At 34.6% G+C, this 17,043-nt stretch overlaps 1 protein-coding gene across 2 annotated transcripts in view; it reads left to right on the forward strand.

The window, feature by feature from the left end:
• The first annotated feature begins 478 nt into the window (after positions 1-478).
• LOC106471143 (thyroid adenoma-associated protein homolog) overlaps positions 479-17,043 on the forward strand; it is a 239,364-nt gene continuing 222,799 nt past the window's right edge. The window contains exons 1-3 of one of the 2 annotated variants that reach the window (XM_022400635.1): positions 479-686; positions 4,130-4,233; positions 5,058-5,182. In XM_022400635.1, the coding sequence (XP_022256343.1) occupies positions 4,135-4,233; positions 5,058-5,182 (224 nt within the window). In that variant the 5' untranslated portion in view covers positions 479-686; positions 4,130-4,134. Of the gene's footprint in view, positions 687-4,129; positions 4,234-5,043; positions 5,183-17,043 lie in introns of those variants that run through there. The other variant, XM_022400640.1, reaches the window with a different exon arrangement.

Here is a 17,043-nt window from a genome sequence, read left to right on the forward strand (position 1 = left end):
AACGTGACGGGATAATGTAAGGTAATTTGTGTGTGTAGATAGTGAGTAATTGAACTGCAGTCACATGGTATTGTTGAAGTTAACGTTCGTTCGTTATAGTGTTTGTTTTAGCGCGAATATTGAAATTAAGTGTATCGTAAAGTTATATTCGGAAAGAATAAACCAGTTTTATTAAGTAAAGACTTGTGTCGCTAAAGTTTCGTCGGAACGAAGTTACGGAAAGTTAATTAACAAACGGAGACGTAACATTATCATTCTTCACCAGTTTGTAAAATGCGTACACACCATATATTTTAATTTTTATTATGTTTATTGATTGTTGTGCGATATTAATAACTTTTATAAACATATTTAATTTCACTTAAACTTTGTTTTACGGATTTTTTTTCAAACTTAATATCTTAATTATGTAATAATAAGTTCGGTCTGTTGTGTGTTTTAGTTTGCCGTTTTGTTTCGGTTTTTGCAATAGTGTAACCTCGATAGAAAGGCACGTGTGTTGAATGTTGTGTGCAGGAGATCTAACAACAGCTTTAATTTGTGTGAAAAAATGATGAAATATCATATACGAGATTATTAATTGGATGTAAGAAAAACACGTGTATATTCTGAAAGAAAAAGAAGAACAACAACAATATATATATATATATATATACACCTTGAAGTTGAACTTGGAGATATCTCAAGTAAGATAGGTTCACTAACAACTTACGAAAGAGTTAAGACATTTTCTGTCATTATAATTATAATTTATACCATAACTTAAACTTGTACAGTGTAAAAATGTAAGTTACTGTAAATTACAGTATGGTGTGACGTTGGGATTTGGCCAGACTGTAATTATTATTATTCTGCAGGAAATGGGTACCAGGAGACCAATTTTGCACAGAATGTGTGATATCATCCGACGGATGGAATCTCTTGTTACTGTTAGAGAAATTTTAATCTGTTCAGTTCCATAGAAAATCACAAGTTGTTTTCTTGAATTAGGCCTAGTGCTACTGCTAGCTATTTTTGGAACCTTAAACAAGTTTTCAATCTGATGTTGCTCCACCTCTACACTATTTGTAAGCCTGATGGAACATTAATGTAACTAGCCACTAACACTAATAGTGATGCCAGTTCACAGTTTTGGGCATTTACTTTAGTTTTTCTTGCTGTCAGTATCATTGAGGCAAAATTGCATACTTTTTCAAGTTTTTGCTCCAACTCAAGTTCACTTTTTTTGTACAAACTAACATTAACAAAATCAGACTTATTGGAAATTGTTAGTACAACCAGTTCTGGTTGTGTCATGGTTGGTCTCAAATAGATTGTAATTAATATTTTTGTTTGAAAAGTCATATTTCTTCACTACAATAGTGATGGTTAAAGTCAGCAGACTTTTCAGTGTGACAGAACTCTATTGGGATGGGATGATGCTAATTTGCTCTTGCACACATATTCCAATACACTTTCCCATATTGTTTTATTCACTCTTCATAAGAGGATCTGTAAAGTGCCATGCAGTTAGTAAGCTGATCTTAAGATCCATGCAGTGTTTCAACAAATCTCTTGAACTCATTTTTAACAAGTAAGTAATACAGTACAGGAAACTAATAATTAGCTGTGTTCCTTTTTTTTTTTACTGAAAGCTGTATTTTATGGATTTAATAGCTGTGTTGACCAATTTGGCATTTCAGAGATCTTTCCTCTTGTGATAACTTTTACATCCCAGGTATCATCCTAGTAAATTCCTCCGAACCCTTTTCAACAATTCACTGTTGTTTCGAAGTTGAGGAGCCCAAGACTAAACACAGTATTCCAAATGTGGCCTAACCAGTGACCTATACAATGAAATTATAACCTCTCTAGACTTCTATTCAATATTTTTGTAGATACAACCTAAAATACTATTTGCCCTGCAACTTGAAACAACATATTGCTTGGATGGCTTGAGAGACTGATCAACCACAACACCAGGATCCTTTTCTTCCATAGCACTATTAAAGTTATTCCTATCAGACTTATAACTCAAGTTATGATAACCTTCATGTATTACATTGCATTTATTATAAGTAAAAACCCTCTGCCATTTACTTGCTCAACTTGCCAGTTAATTCAGACCCTTTTTGTAAAGCAGTAGCATCTTCTTCACAGCCAGTAATATCCAAGACCTAATATCATCAGCAAATTTAAGTAATTTATTGACCATTCCTTCATCTGCATCATTGATGTAAATCAAGAATAGCAACATTCTTAACACTGAGTCCTGAGGTACTGCACTCGTGACATTAATCCAGTTTGATTGCACTCCATTTATAACAACCCTCTGCTTCCTGCCATCTAGACGATTTTCCAGTCATTGAACCAACCTATCTCTCACACCTAAAAAGATCATTTTTTTATGTGCCACCATGTCAAATGCTTTCTAAAAATCCATATATACCAAATCTACACCTGTACCCTCATGTGCATAAGCAGTAACCTCTTCAGAGAATGTTGAAAGATTAGTAAAGCAAGATTTTCCCCAAATGAAAGCATGTAGACTATCCAATAAAATTTTAAACTTTGCTAAATGGCTTTGCAAAGCATCTTTTATGAGATTCAAAAACTTTTTCTACCACTGATGTAAGAGCAGTAGGCTTATACTTACATGGGCAATTTTATCACCTTCCTTGAAAAGAGGAGTACTTTACTCAACTTACAATCTTCTGGCACCTGCACACTGTTGAAAGACATAAAAAATAGTAGCAAGTTGCTCACATATCCAATCCTTAACCTACTTCAAAGCTCTTGGGTAAATATTATCATTTCATTTGTTTTGGTATGTTTGTGGGTGAATAATGACCTTGACAAGATAGATGGCCTGTCATCTTGTTTTAGCAAATTTTTAACTTAGTAAGCTGATTGTTAACCTGTAATTTGTATTTAAATTGAACATACTTTAAAATAACTTGCATACTAGAAAGGTTGCTCATGTATAAATACGATTCACATTATTTGATTTAAATATAGCAAACATTGTATCAATGGAGTATGAACAAATGATTGTTTTTTTAATTTTGCTACAAGTGAACAGGTACATATCAGAAAAATTGTGCTGTTTGTCAGGTACTTACTTTTTTAGTAGTATTTATATATCAAAGTAAGCATATGGGTGTGTGGGGCTAAGGATTCTTCTACAGTAGGTGTCTGAGACTTGTTGGCGATAAATGAAAAACAATGAACGAATGGCACGCACTCCACTTGTTTTCAAAATATATATATATATATTTGGAACAAGTTAAATGTATGTATAAAATTCTTTACACTATGGTTATCATAGTTGTATCATTTTTATCTATTTCTATCACAATAGCATTTGTATATAGTTCACTTACATTGTTGTTGAGTTATTGCTGTTGTATCCTATACTTCAAAAATTGTCTGCTCCTTTTTCGTATTTCCAACAATCGTCTGCCTTTTGTCATAGTCCACTCAGGTTGGTTCAATTACTTTAGAACACCCTTTGAGGAGACAACTTATTCTCCTTATCTCTTCAAAATTGTTAATCTCACTCTATCGTATCAACCATTAGGCCTTTCACTCCCATGACAATTAACTTTGTGTTTAACTTTTCCTTCCTGTTACTTTTCTTTACTCTCTTCTGCTGTTTTTTTCATCTGCTTGCCACTATTTATATGTCTATCACTTAGGCCTTCTAGAAATCTCTATATCCATGACATTGATGGATTGCACGTGACATTTGATAGCCTCAAGATCAATGAATTATAAACACAATGTTTGATTCTTACCGAGTTAAGTAACCAAACCTGTTATAATTATCACCTTTAAAATTAGTGCTTTTAACTCTCTTGTTATGAAAAGAACTAAACAATCATGAAATATTCACTTACGAAATAAGTAAATTGATAGTACATACACTAAACAGTCTTTTAATATTTTGTGACAGCTATCAGTGTTTTAATTACTTTATTATAAACATTTTTTTTTTTACTGCTTTCAGCTTATTTGTATTGTACTTTTAACATGCATAAGTATTGATTAAATCTCTGGTGTTAACAGTGATCCTGAAGTTGAAACTTGAAATCATTCATGTATAATTCTGTTCATCTGATGATATTGTACTTTCATTATTTACTTTCAGAGAGGATGAGTAACAAACTTTGTAATGAGCAGAAACTGTTAGATGATGTGTTAAAGATGATGATAAGCAAGGATTCCTTGGTTCAAATCAAGATTGTTAAACAGGTGATTATTATCACATTTTATTATTTTATTATTCACGGTGTAAGGTTGTTTTGGAATGAAAGAAATTAAGAGAAATTACAACAGACTATATTGTAGGTCCATCAGAATCTCCAAACATATATATATATACACACACATATATGCATTATATATATATGCATGTGTATATATATTTATCTACATATTCTATGTATAAGTGCACATGATTTCCATGCACTTTTATTTTTATTCCATTTTGTAACATTTTTAGGATTTAATGATTATGCACCATACATTTATTAATATTGCAAAACAATGCTGTCATAGCAGGTTCATACAATATTATTATTCCTGCTTGCTTTAATTAAAATTTCATTCAGTTATATGTTGGTTCTTTTATACCTTCTAACCCCTGACAAGGTATTGTTTAGCAGCATGAAAGCTAGGGACTAAATCAATTATTTAAGAAACAAACAAACAGAAATGGTGTGTGTAATCAATTTGTGTACATTTTCTACTTATTTGTATTAAGACTGATCAATTTGATTGTGATGGATATATATTTATGCCACTGTGTTCTTATGTTTTAAAAGGTATTAATTAATAGTACAGTCGTTGTACATATAATTATATGAGGAGAGATTTTCATTTAAGTTCAAAAACTTTTTAAGGTACTGAAATTTAATTTCTTGGCTTAATTCTGTGCAGCTAATATATTTTTTAAAAGTATGGATTTGCATAAATGTGATATAATTTTTACAAGGTAGATCTGTACTCATAATAGTGCATTCCAAGCAGTTACATAGTGTGTATGTTGATTTTTTAAAGCAGCTTTCTTTCACCAGGTGGCACTTGAAATGTCAAGAAATAATGATATTGATTTTGAAGTGAAAAAGCAGATTTTAGATCATTTTTGTGAAGTATATTTTCAAACTACAAGCAAGAACCCTCTAAGGAAAACACTGGCAAGGTAGTTTTTGTATTTCACTTATTTGTAATGTGAAGTGGCATTGACAAAAGACTTATTTATTGTGATAACTGTGTTAAAGTTTAGAAATACATGCATGTATCGCATGAGATACAGATGATTACTTTTTTGAATGTATCACCTCAGAGATGAAAAATTTAACTTGCAATCTACATGTATAGTGATGGTCTTCTATGACCAAAACTATTGGTTTTGTATAATGACAAATGTTGTAAAGAACTTTGTCTTATTTAAACCAAATAACTCTAGTCTTTTGAAATAATTTCGTAAATGTTTTACATCTTAGCTTTGAAGTATCCATAACATTGATGTATATATATATATATATATTAGCAAATTGAAAGCATGACAGCATGTGTTTGTCTTGCACAAGTAATTTCATAATTACAGTTATTTTAACTGTCCATTCTTTTGCACTATTTATATGTATCATGTTCATTATTTTTTACACACATATCTTACACTGTATTATATGAGTTTGAGTAATATGGCAACCACTTCAGTGTGTTTACTTTTAACTTTGTTTCCTTGTAGTAGATACAAACTGTAGTGGAAGAACGTTGGTGGTTTCACGTACTTGATGATTGTAACAAAAACAATCACACATATTTGTATCTCTAAAGTTACACATTTAAATGAAATTTACAAAAATAACAAAGTCAGTGAAAAGAACTATGAACAATAAACCTACACAGCAATTTCTATAAAACAATAATCTATTTGAGTTATAAGTATTACTTCATGGAATTTCAAATTTGTCAGGAAAAACCTTATTTACCATAAGTAAATAGTATCGGGAGCATTTACATGATAAAATAACTGGCTTATATATTTAATAAAAACACTTGTTTATGAAGATTTTGTAAGGTAGGGATCATGCAATTTTAGAAGTTTGTCTATTTACTTGTATGAATACATATTTCTGACTAAGTTGACATAGCTTTTGTAAACTTTAAGACTTTATGGTCTTCCTAAATTTTAAGGAGTCATCACAAACTGTTCAGATCAAAGTAAATAGGATATCATCTTTATAAGTTCTTGTTGAGTCAGTGGTAATTTTATGTACTTAAAATGCTAAAATCCAAGGTTTGGTTCATCATGATGTTAACATAGTGAAAATAGCCTATTGTGTAGCTAGGGCTTGTGATTTTCAGTTTTAACTAGTAAACAGTAATAAAACACTCCTAATACAAGAAAATGAAATCTTTGTTTTTCCAGTGAACACTTGAAATGGTTATTCAGTTTACGTTCCCACTTTCCTCAGTCATTATGCTTATGAGACTTAAGCCTTTCCATACAGATTACATTGCCTTGGAATATTACTCTGAAGAAAAAGGAACACATTTCATTCATTAGTGATAAGTTTGTTTTTATAATTTCATATAAAATAGCTGTTTTTACAAAGATTGAAAATAAATAGAACTATGTTTTGTACCTGTTATTGTTTCCACAAGAGAAATTGTGCAGAGAATATATGGTATATTACTATACTCATTATGATATTAAAAGTGAAAACTCCAAAAAACACTGATTTTAAGATATCTACATGAAACTAAAAATGATAACCCCTGAACAAACATTGATTTTAAGATATCTAAATGAAACTATAAAACAGCTAAAAATAAACACCAAAAACCAGAAGCCCTGTGTATAACTTTGTCCTAAAAAATACCAACAACATCATATGTATATTACTTTTATGTTATTAGTGTTTAATCTACAGTTTTCCTATACTGTATAGGAAAGTATCCTGCTGCTTGTAAAATTGTAACTTGTATAGTGTCCATTTAGTTCACACTTTGGATACATGTAACACAGATATTATAAACCTGTGAAATAATAGGTAAAAGATAAATAAAAATCACTTAATTTCATAGCAAGCTTAAAAATGACAAAGCACATTATGTATAAAAACAAATTATGATAGCATATGTTTATGATGGCAATAATGGTAATAAAATTCCTTTTATGATTAGAATCATATCAATTTTATGGGTAATATCTTTCCACCATTTTAGGGACATTTGCTTCATTATAGTTTCAATATTGGTATTGTTTAGTCATTTGGCAGAATTGAAGATACAGATGTACATGTATGGGAAAACCTAAAGAAAAATTGAGATCACCATGGAAACTTGAAAGCAATATTGTTGCTATCAGGTAGATATTTTGGAGACTAACCAGCAGTTGAACAGCAGTAAATATGACAACAGTTACAACCAATAATCATGAATTCTCCTAGAAATGATAGAATTTACATTTGTATTTAAGAAAAAGTCTAAGTGAAAATAACTAAGTGAAATAATATTTATTTTGAGTAAATTTTACATTGTGTCAAAAAATGAGAATTTTGAGACTGCAGAACGTTTTTGCTTTTCATGATTGTTTTTAAAATTTTAAAACTACATATCCATAGCATTTTGTGCAATCTGAAATTATGTTTTTTCATAATTATGACCTCCATCTAGGATGTTCGATTTCTGATGGAAGAAAATTTAAATTCTAAACATATCTTAATAAGTGAAATGATTATATGCTATTAATTAAAAAAATAATTATTCATAAAAGAAAAAAAAATTGTACATGATGCCTAAAATTAACCTTTTCTGGAAGGGTTAAATGAATTTCCAATGTAAAGGTTTCTATTTTCTAATCAAACAGGCATATAAATTGTAAAAAATTAGTATTTCAAAAAAGGGAATATCTGTAGTTTTGAACTACACTGATGAAACCAGGGAAGGTGTGATTTCAGGAGAAAAAAATTTGGTACTCTACCATGGCTAACAGTCACACATCAGAGGTTAGTGAATAAAGTTAAACAGATTGTCACTGAAGTAAACCAAGAACAAAGAAGCCATTACAGTTAAAGTAGAAACCTCCTTTGGAGCTATGTACAAAACATATAAACATGTTCAACAAATGCAACACAAAAACCATGCTCACAGTCTTCTCCCTGAGCTAAAAGATGTTCAGACAGTATCTGGCATATGACATTTGGAAGTACGTTGTCATGTTAGACAAAGCTTGTCTATTTAAGTGCCTGCAAAAGTCGAGGCAGTTTATTATTGACCTTCTGATGGTACTGTATTTATAAAATGGTACATAGCGATGTCTCAAATGTTTTTCCATGGATTGTTATTGATTGCAGTTATAATGATAAGTTGAGCATCCAGAGGGTCTAGAAAATGTCCAAGCAAACTCTAAATTCTATCAGACTAATGTACTGTAACTACTATAGTATGAAGAAATACCACCTCTTTATGGATTAAATGTGAATAAGGTATGGTTTCACCAAGACAAAATTCTAGACAAATGTTCAAGCCAACATACCAGTTCCTTTTCAAGGTGATAGACAAATATGAATTCTTGTAATACCATTGACAGACATGTTCCATAGACTTCTGTGCCTTGGAACTGCTCGAACAGCATTCAAAAGTCATCATAAAGTTTGGAGGAGGAGGACTTCATTTATATAAGTGTATTGCCTAAAAGACTCACTAAAATACAGTTAGAGGTCTGTATAAAGTGCTAGTTGATAATTGTAATCACTTTGGGAAAGATCAAGACTTGGGTAAGAAAGACTTCAGGATAAGTGAGAGAAGAATGTAGTGAAAGATCTAGATAAAAATTGCTTGAATTAGGCACTTGGAATTATTAGCACACAATCTTCTTAGCATGTTCACTGCTTAGGACTTACATGTGCATGTTTAGCATTTGTTTGCATGTGCTTACGATGCACATGTGCATCACAAATACACAAAGGTAGAGATTACATGTTTTAGATTTGTTATTATTGCTATTGTTTAATTCAAAACAGTGATATAACATTAAAATGTATCAGCACTTGTCATAGATGGTGCCAGGCATCGCAGCATTTAACATATTAAAAATCTAAAGATGAGAGGAGTTGCTTTTTTCTTCCTCAGGCAAATGTATATTTTCCAAATGTTACACAAAAATGGAAGACATTACTGAAGGAAATTCAGAGTTGTGAATGTACTCAGACTTGTGAAGAACCAATAAAATTATTGGATATGATATATATTTATACTATATGCAGTGGTTTAGTGCTACATAAAGAAGTGAGGGAATGTGTTTTGAAAGTGTTACTATGATTAGTATTTATTATATCACCAATACATAAAAACACATATTTCAGAAATAGTAGCTGTAAATTGTAATTGAAATCTACATTTGAAAATGTTACAATAAAAAATAAATTTTTCTCTCACCTTTTGAACTTTTGAATTCCTAGATAACTTATTAACAGAACTTCCAAATTTAATCGATAGTGAGTTCTTTGGAATTGGCTACTCTTGTTCGTGTATCAGTTATTGCATGATGACACCTAAGCCATTTGTATTCATAGTCGTCTGGTTTCCAGTTTTGAATCAAAGGGCCATGAAGCTAATGAACATGAGATTTGTCACATGGTTGATTAACAGCCTAGACCTCGTTTCCATAATGATAAGGTTCATGCTTCTAAAGCATCACTCACATTCGGAAGAATTGCATGGGATGATTTCTGAACACCCAATTAAAGGATTCAGACCTGATGGAATATGGTGCCCACAGTTCACAGTTGTCTAGAAAGTCTCTGTATGCTGTGGTTGTTTTTGAAAAGGGCAATCTGAAATATTTACAAAGGGACTCTATTTCCCTTTCTCCAAAGCCTGGATTTATCTCTGCTGGACAGTCATTGACCTCTAAGGTACGGAGCTCAGAAATTATGTTTGGTGCATTAGAAAAAGTTGGTGTGAATTGCTTCATATTGTTTATGATACTGGTTAAAAATTGACCATGATTGATTGAAACAATCTTGTTGTTATCTGTCAATATTATTAATGCAACTTCATTTGCTTAATGGCATTCTCTGCTTCTAAGGCATTTTTACTCTTATCTTCCTTCATTGCTTCTAAAAATCGTATGCTGCAACAAATTAACTTGTCTGCATAAACTCTAGTAATATCCCTTTTCGATAAGGCTTTTAAAGTGCTTAACAAGAAGGTTAAGTTAGAAATATTAGGTAAACCAAAACAAGTTGTATTTATATTACTGGAAACTAAGCATTTATTGGTTAATGTGTTAGTAGGAAACAGAATGTTCTTAAGCTTTTGTACACTTTTACACCTATATTGCTAAATCCTGCTGTTCCCATGCGTTCCCACACCACTTTGTGTATGCATATATATATGTATCAAAATATATTGTTGAAGTTATGAAAAACAGATAATGAGGGTTTACTTACACCTCATAAGAATGATGTTCCAGGTATCTTGTTGCTCCTGTAACTACTTTCTTCATTGTTGATCATACTATTTTTAATGCTGTGATCATGCACTATTGCCTAAAACCAGTGTTCCTCTAAGTTGCACGGCTGCTCGGCTTCACAACAACCAATCAAATGCCGCACACTCGCATCCTCAGTAATGATGAGTTGTTTCAACATGTTGATGGCCTTAATGACCTTGAAAATAACCAACTGGGAGCATTAAAAAGTGTCCCCTCCCCCTCACACACACACACACACACAAAAAAAAAGAACTGGTAGTGCAAATCCACACATTGCCTGGTGCATATGAACAAATTCATTCTGCACACGGATTGAAAAAATAAGAGGAAACATTGTCCACCACCACAATTTCTACTGTAACAGGCTTCAGTGAAGGGCATCAAGGTCATTCTTAGACCAGGTATTCTGATAAACTTTTCCTTAATGCATTTTGAGGTCCTCATCCTCAGAAAAAAAAAATTGATATTCCTATACAGTCTTTTGTCTTCTCACAAAATAGCTTTTTTGAGTAGTATTGCCCTCTATTGGTGCAAATTTTAAATACTCACCACTAGCCTTCCACCTCCCACTTCTGCATATACACATGTAAATGATTATGCAGCAGCTCTCCACCAATATATGTGTGACACAACCCTTATCATAACCAGTGCCTTCTCCACATTTGCACTCATTAACCACTTCTTGATTGGAAGTAGTACCATACAGTCGTGCTTGTTTTTGCTCACATATTTGTCAACATCACACTTTATACTACAGACTTCGTTTTTCTTTAATATTGCTTTAATATTTCATGTTTTGGAATTGTGAAAGTATGCTTTTTCCAACTTTTTCATATTTTTTTTGCTTCAAGTTAGGAATTGTCACTATGTACTTGCAGTTTCACAGCACTACCACAGCTGTTACTACTTCTGCCGGTTCCCCGATTGGCAAGAAATGGCCACATTCATGCAACTTTCACCATCACAGGAGTGTCTGACAGGGAGGATGAGAATTTGGATAGCCTATTCCCCTCTCCCGATTATATATTTTCCAGTCACGAGTGATATTAGGGGATTTATCCAGACCTTCTTTACCCTTTTTTTTGGAACTAGTTAATCAGATTTGGGCTGTCTTATCCTTATCTCCTGTTTCCTATGATTCACAACCTGCCTTCCTTGGTGAAGTATCTATGGACCAATATTTAGTGTTCCTTCCGTCACCTCATTTTGTGGCTCATTTGGGCGATATCTGTATCATGGCACTCTCCAACTATGTCAATGCACCCTCTATCCTGTCACTTTATATAAGCACCTCATTCAGATAACAGTATCACTTTTTCTCAACAAAACATTCACTAATGGGTTTCTTTGTACTATGACTGTTGGAGATACTTTAAGCATTCTTCTTTCTGCCTAGTTCATTTTTGTAAACAAAAAAAATCATTTGTCAAGCCAACATATAGCATGAATTGCCAGATTATTAATTTCAGCACAGAGGCAAATCAGGTCTTTCCTATCCTTTAATATTTAGCATTGCTCAACAGGTGGGTGGGTGGGAGTAACTCTCAGTTGAGGCTCTTTGACCTTATTCGTTGTGAGATGGATACATGTATTCAGCCCAGTGGTGTTTCTCCAGGGGCTCTGAGGCTGTACTTGCAGGCAATCCTGGACATTCTGTAAAGAATATGGATTCACTTTTCTGTCAGGTTCTCATGAGGCTAAATTGGAATCAACCACCTCCAGCTTCTCTTCTTCAGTTGGCAAATCAAGTGTGTAATATTTTGAGTCTTTCTCTGGTTGCTTTTGTATCTGTGCCTTTCTTGATGGCAGAAAGGTCTGAGAGCAAATACTTAGTTATCCTTCCATCCCCTGATATTGTGGTTCATGCAGGGAGATTTACTGCTCAGTTATGTGAAGGGACAGCTAGGCCTTGTCTGCCACATTTGTTGGAACAACATGCTTTGCCTACCACCGCCAGGTGGATGCATAATTAGACTCAAAGAATAGACCTATTCCTGGAAATTTGAGGTTTCAGAACAGAGTCTGTGATCATCCTGAATAGATCACAGTTTTCTAGAATTCCTCTGACCCTAACTACAGTGATAAGATATTTATTATACCTCCAACTTTTGTCAGAAGCCTCTCAGTGATAGCCACACCAACTTGATGATGTGTTGGGACCATTGTTAGCATCTACCTTGGTTCAAGTGTCAACTTCTGCACTTTCCATAGTCTCTTGGCTCTTATGTTGTCAGGATTTGTTGGGTAGAGATTAGTGTTCCCTTTAAGCTGCACAACAGACAATCAAGTGCCACGCACTTCATTATACCAGCCATGCACATCGTCAGTAATGGTGAGGAGTCTGAACACATTGACAGCCTTAATGACCCTGGCAGTCAATATGCCTAAAGTCCAGTGATCCAATAGGGGGCAATGGTCTAACCCCCCCCCCCCCCACACACACACACACAGTGAGTCTTTAGATTCAAGGGTTGATGTCACTCATCTGCATTAATCCTTATCAATGTTGGCTTCTTGACTTTCCTCGGCTCCTACAGAGGGTCATAGTTCTATATCAGTGTACCTGATCCTTGAAATTAGCCTCTTGGTCCATTGGTACCCAGAATAGATTCTGTTCCTCTTCTTGGTCAGAATGCCACACCCGGCATGGCCAGGTGGTTAGGGCACTCAACTCCTAATCTGAGGGTCACGGGTTCGAATCCCCATCATACCAAACATGCTCGCCCTTTCAGCTGTGAGGGCATTATAATGTGATGGTCAATCCCACTATTCACTGGTAAAAGAGTAGCCCAAGAGTTGGCAGTGGGTGGTGATGACTAGCTGCCTTCCCTCTAGTCTTACACTTCTTATTAGGGATGGCTAGTGCAGATAGCCCTTGTGTAGCTTTGCGCGAAATTCAAAACAAAAACAAAACAATGCCACTTGTGATGGCGGTGACTATCGGTTGCCTTTGGGTTCTGTGGGGACTCGGCTCCGAGAATTTCTGGATGTGTGGAAAACCTTTACCATGAGTACTACAGGCTCTTGCATCAAGATTAGTCATTCAGTTTACATCTTCACCACCACTATCCACCCAACCTGTAGTGTTTCTGCTTCCCGCAGAACTTCTTTCCTGGGCTATCAGAGATTTGTTGGTCAATGGGACAGTAGAGAGGGTCATACTAGTTTTTACAGGATTTTATTCATGTTTGTTTGTTCTGCCAAATAAGACAGGAGATTTCCATTTGGTCATCAATCTTTCTTGTATAAATCAATTCCTTGATCTTCCAAGGTTCACAATAGAATCATTCTTCATTCTGCATTGGCATTTTTTACTAGAGCTATGGATGACCAAGTTCTATGGTGCCGACACCTATCTACACATTCCCATAGTGGAGTCGTCCTGCCCTATCTGTATTTTGTTCACAAGGGTTAGGTGCTGCAGTTCAAGGCTCTGCCCTTCCGACTAGCATTGGCACCATATATGTTCTGCCAAATCATATGAGCTTTATCTCATTACCTCCATTCCCTAGGACTGGTTACTGGTGGCACAATCTCGTCAGTTGGTGGAACGTCACACCCAGATTCTAATTTCAGAAGCGATCAAAGCAATCTATTCTCACACCAATGCAATATATCATCCATCTGGGTGACTTTTACAACATGTATCTCAGTCAGGCTCAACCAACTCCCATCCGGCTCCATGCTGTGGAACAGGCAGTCAGACTCCTACTCACATATCATTCTCCCTCTGTGCAGATGGTTCTTTTTCTTTTGGGGATGTGGGCATCACTCATATTCCTCATTCCTAACACATGAGATCCCTTCAGTGGTCTCAATGTAACCAATGCATCATGAACAGCGATTCACTGAATTCCCCAGTCTCCTTATTTAGGATCAACTTCTTCAATCTTGAGCGGTGGTGAGATCAGAACAATACTACAATAGATGTTCTTCTGGTGCCACCTCATTCAGAGGTCCATCTCTTCGCAGATGCCTTGCTTCAGTGATGGGATGAATATCTCAAATGTCAGAAATTCCAGGGACTTCTTGTTGTTCAAAGGTCAATGTTTCAAGGTCTGTACTTAATGAGGGGAAAAATCATTATGCTTCACTTTGACAATTCCACAGTGGTGTCTTACATTTCCCTTCATGGCTGCCTCAACAGAGATGGCCAAAGAGGAAGTGGAGGAGGTGGGCAATCCTGAAGGTTGTCGAGGTGGGTACAAAAATTTATCCATATCGCTTATTTCTTCTGCAAGTCACATCTCATCAGACTCGTCACATTTTTATGTCCATAGCGGCCTGGTTGAATTACTTGCTGGGGGACGTTGTGAGGGCCTCACCAAATACTTATATCTCACATTTGTATGATCTGGCAGAATCATCCTGTGATGGTTTTTGACTACTTCCTATAGCCATCTTAACCATACCTGCTAGATTATAATGAGGTGTGAGTATCTTCATTACTAATATTGTCACTTCATTTTTCAGGGCCCTTTACCTCCTTTTCACAGGATCCCACTCTATGGCAAGTGTTGCCCATGCAAATGTGCTTTTATTAAACTAATTTTTTGCACTAGCAACCATTAGCATAATATACTTTATCTAGGTTGCAACAGGCTCTGTAGAAATGAGGTATTCCATAAGACGACCTAGAGGCAGACTGGGTGGTATTATTGTACTCTGCTGGACTGCTACTTATGGACTATCATGAGTAAAGCTTGTCCCTGCTGGATTCATTGGATTGAATAAGTCAAGGTCAATTTCAAAATTTAGGGAACTCGGTTCACCTATTGCACTGTTCCTCAGGACTCCCCAATGCACGTTACTCCCTAGGTTCTACGAGTGGAACTAGGGAGTCCTTACCACACCTGGTTTCCAGTCACTGGGGTGGTGGACAGAGGCTTTTTCTCCAAAGTGTTAGAGTGGATTCCTCCACTCTTGGAGAAGAGGGCAAAGTTAGGGGCTCTCCTACTCAGGTTCTTGGATATTTTTTCTCAGATGTCAGTAGGAGGAGCACCAGACTGTGTAGGAGCCTACTAATAATACTGGTTCAGATTTGGCTATCTGCTTGAGGTGTGCATGGCCCTTTTTTTTTATTAATATCGATTCAGTACATTGTTCATGGAAGGGGGTCCACTATCTTCTCATGATTCCAAATGTGGAGTGGTCCCATCATAGGTTCTTGGTTGAGCACAGTTGTTCCATGTCCTCCATATAATTCCAGGGGCAAGTGGAGTGCTCTTTGCCCTCTCGATTAGGGAGTAAGGATGAATGTTCATAATTCCAGACCAGATGAGTTCTGTTCCTTTGGTTGGTACGGCATACACAATCCCGTCATTCCAAGCCTGGAGTGTTGCCTTTCAGGCTTCTTCAGGTGGAGGAGAAGGTTTGTCTGCTTTAGTGTTACTTACCTTCTCATTGTGATTCCAGTGGTTGGGAACACATTACTCTATGGCTACAGGTTGGGATTCAGTCAATAGTATATATATATATATATAAGACTGGCAAATGGAAATAGATTTATTTGTGGAAAGTTTTAATATGTGCCAAGGGATGTATTTATGTTTTAGAGGCTGTAACCTTGTTTTTGTGAAAATTACAGTGTATAAAAATATTTTTGTTTTGCAGCAATATTACAATCTACAAATATTCAAACGTAGAGACTCTGTACTGATTTATCAAGGCTGCTCTGTGACTTTGCATGCTGATTCCATTTTTTTAGTAATAATTACATTCCAGTCACTTTATTTTGCTCCTTTTTTTTTGCTTAGCAGGATATCAAGCCTCAATTTATGATATACCTTTCAAAATTGGTGACCAAATATGGATGTAAGAGAAGTTTTCTCCAACATTTAAGTGATATGAATGTCGTATTTTAGATCATTACTGTATTTGACACTTTATACATATATGTTTGTTATTTCAAGGTATTTTCTTGAGTCAGCATTAAGTTTCTGAATTTACAATTGTAAAACTTGGGTTTGATTTTCCCAGTGGACAGAGCACAGATAGTCCATTTTGTACTTTTGCACTTAAAAAGAAGAACAAGGTTATTTCACAAGTCTTAGCAAAAAAAAAAGTAGGTTTCTCTGTTCAAGTTCACACAATGTGATTAAATTCTTAAGACTAACTCATTATGTGAAAGTTTTCAGTTTTGTGAAATGAATATATATCATTCCGGAAAAAAACCCCAACAAGAATAGCAGTAAAACTATTTATCAGTACATGTTAAGTAGTTTTAAACAAACACCCCGAAAGCATTATTCTTTTAAGCAACTAAGTGCTGCATTTATAATATCTTGAAAAACAATGTTAATTATTATTTTTCCAATGCTGTAAGCAGAGCTTCATTTTAGGTTTTTTTTCTTACCACTGTTAATTACTTGTTATGATTTTTATAGTATTAAACATACATCTTTCACAATAAACTTACCAAAAAACCTTACAAATTTATTTACTCAAGGAACTGTAATGAAACAAGACAGAATATTGAGTGTCACAAGACTGCATTCTTGATTGAGTTTGACATTCAAGTTAACATCAGAAAATGTTACTGCTTTCTGTAT

This window comes from Limulus polyphemus, unplaced genomic scaffold (assembly GCF_000517525.1).
Source record: "Limulus polyphemus unplaced genomic scaffold, Limulus_polyphemus-2.1.2 Scaffold110, whole genome shotgun sequence".
Classification (NCBI taxonomy): domain Eukaryota; kingdom Metazoa; phylum Arthropoda; class Merostomata; order Xiphosura; family Limulidae; genus Limulus; species Limulus polyphemus.